The 11,305-nt window shown below is 42.8% G+C and overlaps 1 protein-coding gene across 1 annotated transcript in view; it reads right to left on the bottom strand.

Annotated features, from left to right (window-relative positions):
* Positions 1 to 11,061, bottom strand: part of ANXA5 (annexin A5) — a 28,878-nt gene extending 17,817 nt beyond the window's left edge. Inside the window, exons 1-3 of the mRNA XM_069493090.1 lie at positions 10,902 to 11,061; positions 10,625 to 10,668; positions 214 to 298 (exon numbers count right to left, since the gene is read on the bottom strand). Coding sequence (XP_069349191.1) covers positions 214 to 298; positions 10,625 to 10,633 — 94 coding nt within the window. The 5' untranslated portion in view covers positions 10,634 to 10,668; positions 10,902 to 11,061. The remainder of the gene's footprint in view (positions 1 to 213; positions 299 to 10,624; positions 10,669 to 10,901) is intronic.
* Positions 11,062 to 11,305: the final 244 nt, after the last annotated feature.

Raw genomic sequence — 11,305 nt, forward strand, 5'->3', positions numbered from 1 at the left:
TCAAAGCACACGGGCTGAATTTCACTGCCTGTTCAGTTCTAGAGACCGAACATTAGCGATGGTCTATAGTATTATTTGTTTATCTTAATGTACCTTTTGTCCTATAAATTTCAGATCAAAATAGTCTTAAATTTATCTTACTGTAATCAATGACGTTTTGTCTAAAAAACCAAATGGTACATTATTTTAGAACAAAAAGGAGGCTAAATTTACCCAGGCCTTTCATGGCCTTCCGAAGAGTTTCTGCATCAGCCCGCTCATCAAATCCAGGGAAGTCACTCACGGTGCCTTTGGGAACCTAAGACAGGAAACGCAGTGGTATTACTCATATCATGACAAATATGAGAAAGCAAACAACACAAACAATAAGCCATTTGCTACATACCACATTTAGTCATTAAACAAATTTACTGTTTGATAAGATTTGTGACCACATTTGAAGTGGGCAGTAGACCATTTACAATGTGCATCAGCGGGACCGATTCAGCACACGAGCTGCCCTGACCACCCGCAATACCGTTAGCGGGAAGGCTGGCTCCCTCTTCCCTGTGATCAAGCCCCGCCAACACCTCTCGGTTCCCAGAAGGCACTTCCTTGCAGGCTTCCTCCCACTCAGTCTCTCAGCACCTTGATCTAGGACACGCTGAACCTGCACTGAACCTTAATATCCCACCCTGAGCACTCACTTCCAAGCAATGCTCTTACCACATGTTTTTTCATCGAAGTCCTGTTTCTGTATATTTACTTAGGGATCTTAAGATAACACAGCAAAGCCTGAAAAGATATTTGGTAGCTCATGTGCCAGAAGAATAAAACTCTTTTGAACTGTACAAAGGTGTACTGGAAGACATTCTTGACGAAGCTTCCTGTTCCACATTATCTCACATATAGTACTTTTAATAATCAAAATATTTTAATATTTCAAAGGAAGTTTGCAATGTCATTAGATCCTCAGAGTCAGAAGGCTTTACTAATACTGAGCCATAAATTCTTACCTTATGCTTAAGGGAGGCTTCAGCATTTACTTTTACCAATAAATGTTACTGAATTCCCCCAAAACTCCTATTGAAGTACCATCTAAAATGGAGAAACAAACAGCTGCTCTGGTTTACAATCCTGTGTTTTATTACGAATGCACAGAAGCACAGTCACCTTCAAAGGGAAAAATTTCTTTTCTACCTCAGCCTCCAATTGCTGCATATGCCAATAGTTATACTACTACTCAAATTTTAAAAGATGACAAAAGAAAGATAGCCATGGGAAAGAACTTGCACAGGACACAGTGTCAAAGGTCAGCTCAGTGACCTTCCCTCTTTAGTGGCACTAAATTATGCTTCCTAAAAAAGTGACACCCGTGGATCCAGGAGACAGTGACAAAGACTCTCACCTTGACCACACTTTGAACAGGCTCCTCTGAGCCCTCTTCTCAACTAGGCCTTGTCCTTGTGCCTCCTTTGCCTGTCCAGCCCAGTTGCAGCAAGAATCTTGCTAAGACACTTTAGGAAAGATACCCCTATTCCTGATAATCTGATCATCCTCTCTCATAGATTGAATGTTTATGTCTCCTCAAAATTCCTATGTTGAAATCCTACCCCACAACATGATGTATTAGGAGACAGGACTCTTGGGAGACAATTAGGATTAGAGGTAGTCATGAGAGCAGAGTCCCCATGATGAAATTAGTGTCCTTGTAAGAGTCCTGGGAGAGCTTGCTTCTCTCTGCTGCGTGAGGAGGCAAGAAGGCAGCAGTCTACAACCCAGAAGAGAACCCAACCAGAACCCTCACCAGAACCCGGCTATGCTGGCACCCTGACCTTGGACTTGCAGCCTCCAGAACTCTGAGAAATAAATTTCTGTTGTTTGTAAGCCACCCAGTCTACAGTACTCTGTCATAGCTGCCCAAAGGAACTAAGGCACCCTCCATGTCTAATCAATTTCCTCATCCCCCACCCTTGACATCTGATCATCCTAGCCTGCCTTCAGTAAGAATCCTGTTGAGTGAGTTTATCAAGAAACTCCCTAACTTGATGTCTCCTCTTGGTAATTTTCCATCCACTGACTTCTTCACTCTGCTTGTTGACTACAAATCCCAGTTGTCTTCACTATATTTGGAGTTGAGCCTGATTTCTCTCCCCTATTATGATAGTCATGACCTGTACTGTTATACTCTTGAATAAAGTCTTCCTTACTGTCAGAATAATTTTTTCTTTAACAGTAGTCCCTCCTCTTATTCAAGAGAAGATACATTGTTCTTTCCCGTGAACAGGGCAGGCTATGAGAGAACCTACTGGAAAACCTGATCTCATGAAGTTCCTCCTGACCTTAACTCCTTAGGTCAAGTGTTAGGATCATGAGGCCAAAGGACAAGACCCAAGAGAAGAGGTGTTCTTCAGGTTGTATCCCAGACCCAGACTGTGGACTGGTAGCAGCTTTCATTTCCTCAGTCCCTCAGCTAAACAAAGGACTGTGGCCAACTAGGAAAAGGGGTGGGAGGACCTCTCTCCCACTTGTCTCGTGGAAAAGTCATGAAACTAAGCTAGAGCTGCTCATTCCTCCAAGTGGGAAATGCACCCACAGCCAGGCTAATCTCCATTCCCACCCCTCTAAGGAGCACAGATGCATAAAGACCAATAAATCCCCCTCCATTAGTTCTGTAGCTTGAGCCATATGAAATTGAATGGTTGAATATTGGCAATTTCATGATTTAACATAATTAAAAGGAGCTATAGGTTAGGAGAGAAATTGATAAGATTTGAGAAGATAGTCCTTCAAAATTAGCATGGGTTAGGAAAGTTATTTCTCTCAGATCAAACTGCAGTTTTTGTTTAAAGAGACCATTTCAAATTGATTATGAGGACATCAATATCATTGTATAAATGAATAAATACCACAATTTTCCTTAATGTGAGAACTTAGGACTGACTGCCCTTGCAGTTTACCTGTCTGTTTATTCAATTCACACAACAATCATTTTCTGAATGCCTTTCATGTGCAAAGTTTAAGAGTCAGAATCCCTAAAGTGAAGTAGAAAATGACAGGCGTGTAACTAACCAAGGGCAGTCGAGGATGTGCACAGAGGCTGGATCAGGGTACTGTGAGTACATAAAGAGTTGGGAAGAGTGGAAAGAAAAGAAATACGGGGAAAATTCCAAAAAATGTCTTGAAGGTTGCCTGTGAGTATGCCAGGCTGGTTCAGGAAAGTAGAGAAGTATAGGAGAGTATTTTTCAGCATGCATAAAAGCATGGAAGAACAAAATGATCGATCTGATATTTTGGAGAAAGGGTTAAGCATTTCAACAGAGTGGAACAAGCAGTAAAGTTGAATAGAAAAACAAACAAGGAAAAGGTCAGGTTGGGGGGAGAGGAGGGGCACAAAAGCCACGCTAAAAAGCGCAGATGTCATCCTCTGGGCAACAGGAAGCCATTAGAGCAGCAGTCCACAATTTTTTTGCTTTTTGGCACCAGGGACCAGTTTCATGGAAGACAATTTTTCCACAGACCAGGGAGGGGGAGGATGGTTTGGGGATGATTCAAGCACATTACATTTATTGTGCACTCTATTTCAATTATTATTACATTGTAATATATAATGAAATAATTATACAACTCACCATGGGTTGGGGACCCCTGCATTAGAGGACACACAAACAGGGAAGAACAGTGTCAACTCTGCACAGTAATAGTGACTCTGGCAGCAGTAGGGACAACAGAATGGACTGTGCAGGAGTGGAGACAGGAAGACTGTTTTAAAACTAACACCACAAACAAAAGAAGGTCAAGAAGATCTGATCAAAGGCAGGGGCAATGGAAATGGAAAGGAAAATACAAACGTAACAAGAGCAGGGTAGAAGGGAACTATTTAGGATGATTCTGATTTTGGAATGGGGAAGAGGATGGCTGGTTTTGCATTGCTCCATAGTAGGCATACCAGAAGAGAAGCAGGCTTGTGGGTTATTGGCACACAGCGTTAGATGGAGCTGCCTGAGGCGGCCACCACCCAAGGCAATATTAATGGGGTGGAAAGAAGAGCCAGAGAAGAAGGGAAGGGAAGGTGATAGACAGAATGTCAGCTAATATCTGGTGAGTACAGCATTGAGGCAGGAGCCGTGCTCAGGGCTTCACATGGGTCAATTCAGTAAACCCCCTGCTATGGTTTGAATGCTTATCTCCTCTGAACCTCACATCGACACTTAATGCCCAATGATGCAGCATTGAAACGTGGGGCCTTTGAGAGGTGACTGTGTCACAAGGGCTCTGCCCTCATGAACGGATTAATCTATTCATGTACTACTGGATCAATGGGTTATCATGGGAGTGAGACTGGTGGCTTTATAAGATGAAAAAGAGACTTGAGCTAGCACACTCAGCCTCCCCACCATGTGATACCGTGAGCCACCTCGGAACTCTGCAGAGAGTCCCCACCAGCAAGAAGGCCCTCACCACCAGATGCAGCCTCTCAGCCTTGGACTTCCAGTCCCCATAACTCTATGAAATAACTTCCTTCACTTTATAAATTGCCCAGTTTCAGGTATTCTGTTATAAGCAACAAAAAATGAACTAAGACATCTCATTTTACAGATGAAGAAACATACTAACTTAGAAAGATTTGGCGAGTCACCCAAGTGACCAGGAAACAGGCAAGTAGCAGAGCTGGAAGTTGAACTCAAGTCATGGGACTGTGGCCCTGGGCTCTTATACACGAAGCTACACTGCACAAAGCCCAAAGGCAAGAAGAAAATCCAAAGAGGGTGATGGCATGGAAGCCCAAGGAGACAAAAGTTCCCAGAGGAAAGGAAGAAGAGGCAGTGTCCAATACCACAGGGAAGTCAAGTAAGAAGACCAAAAGGGTCCCCTGGATTTGGTAAGTAGAAAGTCTTTGGTGGTGATGAAAGACTGGCTATAGGACACTCGGGAGTGCATTGAGAGGCAGATCATCTCAATGACACCCCATTTTACAAACAACAGTGTGTAAAAACACACTTTAAAAAAAGAAGAAAAATAACGGACTTGATCCAGTTTGTTGGCTATAAAGAAACAGATAGGTTACAAATAGGGCAGAGGTTAAAAACAGAAGAGCCAGGAGGGATATGCCTCCAAGAAAAAAACTATCTGACCCCAGAGACTGAAGGAAATTAGGTGCAAGATGAAAGGAAGAGAAGTGTCCTCAAAAATCTCAGCTACCAGCTATGAAGAAGAAATAACTGCTGGTCATATTTTTGAGAGCTTTCTAGAAATTGTGAAATCCTCTTGCTACATTCCATGCAATCAGAGTCACCAAAGCTAGCAAAGCCATGTGGTGGTATTAAGGGACCAGATGTGAATCACAGACATGAGTCATAAGGGCAGAACCCTTGTTTGGACATCCTTCCCAAACCCCACCACTGCCCACACAAAACTGCCTGCAAATGTGACTTTACATGACTCATAGGAGAGGGCTTCCCCTGTTCCCTGGAGTCCCCACACTCTACCCAGGCTGATGCCCACTCTAAGCAGAACCTGTTCCCTTCGCCCATCCTCAGTTTATCCTCGATTCCCTTTATCCCCCACCACCACCACCTTACCAAGAGAATCATTATATATTCTTAGACAGTACTTGACCAAAACATATAATTCACTCTTTTAACTCTCACCATCAAAAACATCCATTCTTCAGCTCTATAATTTTGTTGGCTTTTTTCTTTTCTCTAAATGAAAAGTTCTTTACCCTCAAAGGAAAGACTTTACTTATTTGACTAGGTCAAAATAAAATGAATACAAGCAATCAAGAAACAAGTGAAGGGTTGCTTTTCTAGACATAAAACTCAGACACAGAAAAATAATACCTAATAACAATTTCAAGTTTAAAGAAGAGAAAACATTCACCTGCCTGGAACATTTTAAATAAAGCTTTCCTGAAGGAATGGAAGAGGATTAAACTTTCCTAAGTTTGTCTTCCAGTTCTCTGGAATCAATATTTAATCAAACAGCCACCCAGCGTTCCACATAATCTAACTCAGAGCCAGAAATCGATGCAGCCAGAAACCTCCCTGCCAGTACGAGAATGTCTTCCCTTGGCAAATACCAATAAAATGGAAATTTAAATTGTGTGCACTTAGAAGTTGTCCAAGAATAACAGTGATGCCCTGAGTTAAAGTGGCCAAGTGGCATTAGCCTCTCATGAGTTCGTATCAGAGCTCAGGGGACAATATGCTGTTTTACCTAACTGTTCAATCGGCCATCTGTGAGTAACACTTGAAAAGCGATATCACTAACCAATTTATTCACACCAGTGCTTCAGAAATAAATCAAGTTTACAGATTTCTCGCACTAGATAAGTGTATACAGATTCACAACCTTACTTCCTTTTGTATCTAGACAAGGGGCACAAATCTAATGAATACGGTTCATCCTAGGCAAAGGTAGGAAATAAGTTAGCTTCAAATCCTTTTTAGTTATAGGAAGAGATAAATAATATATAAGCAAATGAACCTATAGAGATAAAAGAGCATTCAGAGATCATGTATACCCTACTCTTTACTAAATAATGCCACCTAAATGTTTTATAAGGAACTCAAATTCAACAAACCCACTACTGTCTCTTTCCTACCTCAAACCTGCACTCTTTTCTCAAAGGAAAACACAATCAACCATGGTCAAGCAAGTCAGTCATTTTGACCTTCACCTGACCCTTTACCAGGAACCAGCACCCATCCCACTCATGCATCAGATTTGCCCACTCTTTCCCATAGGCTTCACCTATTGAAAGTCTCAGCCACTACCTAGTTTAAGCACTTGAGGTCTCACTGAGATTACTGCAACAGATTCCTAAGTGGTCTTCTAATATCCAGCTTCCCTCTCCCCGCCCCCAGTCCCCACCCCATTATCCTATCTCTGCAGCCTCCAGAAATGCAACCATCAAATTGGCACTAGGGGCCGGGCATGGTGGCTCACGCCTGTAATCCTAGCACTCTGGGAGGCCAAGGCGGGCGGATTGTTTGAGCTCAGGAGTTCGAGACCAGCCTGAGCAAGAGCGAGACCCCATCTCTACTAAAAATAGAAAGAAATTATATGGACAACTAAAAATATATGTAGAAAAAATTAGCCGGGCATGGTGGCACAAGCCTGCAGTCCCAGCTACTCAGGAGGCTGAGGCAGGAGGATTGCTTGAGCCCAGGAGTTTGAGGTTGTTGTGAGCTAGGCTGACACCATGGCACTCTAGCCTGGGCAACAGAGTGAGATTCTATCTCAAAAAAAAAAAAATTGGTACCAGGAAGATCTTTGTTAAATACAAATCTGACCATGACCCACCCCGACTTGCAACTCTTTGATAGCTCCTCGTTACCTATAAAATGGTTCATATGCTTTAGCTCTGGCTCCTGTCTACCCATCTGGCATCCCTTTCAAAGCCAAGGCTCTATGTCCCTACCTTACTGCAGCTTCACTCCAGGAATATCATACTATCTGCAGTTCCTGGTCATGCCAAACTCTTTGACACCCCTAAGCATTTACATTTATTGTTGTTGCCTCTATGTGTAATGCTTTCCTTCCTTTGTCCTATACAACTAATGCCAGCTAAGTAACCTCAATTTCCTCTTCTGAGAAAGAGAAACAGTAGTAGTTATTTCCAAAACTGTATTATGAGGACTATTAATAAATAAGGCAGACAAAGGATTTGGCAATGCATCTATGATATCAATAAATCTTACTTCCATTTCTCATTGTACTTCTCATGTCTAACAATACCTGGCACATAGTGGGAATGCAAAACCTTCATACATTCACAAATGCATGCACAAATGGAAAATAAAAAGAACAGTTAACAACTAGTTTCCAAAGAAATGAAGCTAACAGGAAGAATATATATTCCTTCCCATTAATCAATTGCTTATACGTTTCTCTATTATAGAAACTACTAAATTCAAAGACTGGGTCTAAAAAATACTAAAAGCAAAGGTCTTAGGGGCACTAGTTTTTTAAAAAAAAAAAAACTGATGCATTTGTGAAATTTTAAAATATTGTAAAGGTTATATGAATAAACTTTATTTCAGAAATCAATCTATGATGTAAAAATATTGTCATACTCCTACTATTTTGAATTTCTAAGTCATTAAAAAAGAAAAACACAGACTGTCCACCTCTAACTAGCTTGATCACCTACGTAGGTCTTCCAAAGGGCACTGGATACTAGATAAGGGAATTAGGGTTTGCTAAATGCCAATGAATTGCTCAGTGGCTTGCAAAGCAGCCAAGCAGTTTTGGATCTAGTTCTTTTTCAATATCCAAAATGAAGACAAGAGTCAAAGGGATCAGGAACTGAAAGAGAACAACCCAGAGCAGCACAGGCTATGGGTAAAAAGGTAACCCTAATCTAAGATCCCAAGAGTGAATTATTAGCTACAGAGAGATTTGACTTTAAAAGGGAATGGCATGAAAACAGGCAACCAATATCTAGTTGGCGCCTCTAGAATGAGCCTCACCTCAAATTCGCTTCTTTATATTTATCCTGCTTGCTGTGCAGGACCTTTGTAAATTATTACAGCATAATAATTTCAAACCAAGCCCCAAAATTTGTGATCAAACCTTGTACAATTTAAATATATACCACACAGATAATGCTGATGTTCATGAAGATTCTAGTGAACAATTATATAGCTTAGTTTTGCCTTCATGACATTCCTACTGCCCAAAATATATTAACTCCTTATAAACAACATTTAAATAAAATTAAGTTCAAATTGCACAAAATCTAATGTTTAAAGTTTGATTATCTTAAAAATGAGAGATGTAAGTCTTAAATTGAATTAAAATGTATTAAGTGGATCACTCATCTATGAAATACAGCCAACTCTTGATTTTTTCAAATCAAAGAATACAAGCCAATGTACTTTTATTTCTGTTGTTGTTTTTTTAGAGACAGATTTTTGCTATGTTGCCCCAGTCAGACCTTGAACTCTGGTGCTTGAGGGATTCTCCCATCTCAGCCTCCCAGTAGCTGGGGCTACACATGTGCCCCACCATGCCTGGCTTTAATACTAAATATTTTAACAAAATGTTTTACTTCCATGGTTTCTGAAGATGACTAATTACAAAGCTAGAGCAAAATTCAACACTTTGTATCTTTTTTTAACAAGACTTAAAACTTTTGTGATGATTAAAGACCGGTTTTGATAGAAAACAGTCCTGGTGTTGTATTGTGATAGAGATCACATATATAATTGTACAAAGCCCACCATTCTCCTAGGTTTTATATGTAGAATGGCCTTCATGCTATTAGCATTCTTTGAAATTATTAAAATTAATGTCCACAATTGGAAAATGGTTCATTTATACTATGTCGGGTAAAGAGTCTACAAAATGAAAAGGAATTGACTGAAAAACTCAGACATCACTGAGGAATTTACAAAAGAGATTCAAGAAACAGCCAAATGAGCAAGGATAAAAGGAATTATTCTTTGATGCTTGCTACATCCTCATGTCCATCGCCACACCAGCATATCAAGATACGAAAAAAATTCCTCAGGTAAAGGAAGGTAATTCCACATAAAAGTATCCTTTCCACGGAGAAGAACCTAAACTTTCCACTGGAAGTAATATAAGACTTGGTTTATTGTTACATTTACGTGTAAAAGAGGAAGTAAGAATGGGAGCACTGTATAAATTTAATAAAGCTGCCAATTCTATCTTAATCCTCCCATTTTCACTTGGAAAGGACCCTGAAACTTTATTCAAGTTTGATAAGTCAATTTGATAAAAAGTGAACTACAAATAAGAGATAGTATTGTTTGAGCAGTTAAAAAACTTCTTTAAAAAAAAAAAACTATCTGGACTTTGACAAACCAACTAAATTGACAAGATCCGTGAAATTAGTTTTGGGGTGGAGTTTTTAAGCACTGATATCTTATGCACAAAAGATTCTATTAACATAACATGGTTAATTTTTAAAGACTGCTATATATATTCACCAATTTTCTCTTTCTTACATTTTTGAGAAATATTAATAACAGCAAAAAAATCCATATTAGATAATCAACTTCTGAAACAGTCCCAAGGCAAATTCAATTCAGAATTCGTTCCACGATTCCTTGCTCAAGAAAAACAGCTCTTCCGTTGAATCTTTTTCATGAAAAAGAATCGGCGCCCTATGACCAACAGTTCCTTTCAGTAAAATTGGGCTGAGCAACTGGAAAAAAACCAATGCTGAACCACAATATTAAAACACAGGAAACTTTGCGGGGGAAAAAAAGAGGAAGCTAAGGAAAAAAAAAATATGCGTTCGGCTCACATGACCACGATGAGCAGTTTCTGCTCTGGTCTAATTTTAGCGATTTTTTGGATTTTGGGAAAGGCCCACTTTTACACATTACTCATGAAAAGGGAGTGCGCTGAAATCGGCCACGTCACCGGCTGCTGCGCGCCACCGGAGCTCGGCCGCGGCGGGGCAGGTTCCGGGGGACACTCCTCGGGAAGAAGAGGGACCACAAGAAGAGGGACCACAGGAAAGGGGCAACTAGAAAGGTGTAAGAGATTTCCCCAAGGCAGATTCAGTTTACTGCTAAACTTTCTTGCTTTCAAATTCTGGAACTCCCCTGTCGCGGCTTTACCTCGTGGGTAAATCCGCGCGCAGCTGCGGGGCGCACGGCCTTACCTGTGCCATGGCGACTCGTCAGGTCAGGAGAAGGAGATGCAGGACTGCAAGAGAGGAAAGACCGCTGCTTTAGCGAGCCGCTCGCTGTCCCCGGCCCCGCCCAGGGCGCAGGTCTGGGGAGAAGCCTGGGCGCTCAGAGTCCCAAGAGCCCCGCCACGGAGCCGGGCCGACCGGTCCTCTCCGCAGCTCCGAGGTCATCGCTCGGCCGAGCCCAGCACCCGGCGACCCTGCTCCCCCTCGGCGGGGACCCCCCTCCCCAAGCCAGGCGGCCACTCACCTAGACAGCGGGACCCAAGTGCCCCGAATCTTGCGCAGAGCGGCAGAGCGCAGGGTACGGCAGGGATGCGGGCGGAGGAGCTCGGCAGCTGCGCCCAGACTGCTCCAAGCAACGGAAACACCAGCGGCCCCGCCCCGGCCCCGCTCCGCCGGGCCCGCCCCCGCCTGGGCCTCAGCCCCGCGCCCAGCCCCGCCGGCCCGGCCCGCCCCTGCCCGGGCTCAGCGCGCCTGCGTGGGGCGCGGCTCCTCCGGGGCGTCTCGTCGCCGCACGGGATGTCCCGCGGGTGCGGTGGGCCTGGGTGGGGCGCGGCCGCAGCTCTGCTGGCACCAGGAGGGGGCGCTGCTTCCCCGAGGGCCCCGGGGACAGCCTCGTCCTCGCGCGGCAGGAAGGGCGTGGGAGCTGTC

This window comes from Eulemur rufifrons, chromosome 18, assembly GCF_041146395.1.
Source record: "Eulemur rufifrons isolate Redbay chromosome 18, OSU_ERuf_1, whole genome shotgun sequence".
NCBI classification, from domain to species: Eukaryota; Metazoa; Chordata; class Mammalia; order Primates; family Lemuridae; genus Eulemur; species Eulemur rufifrons.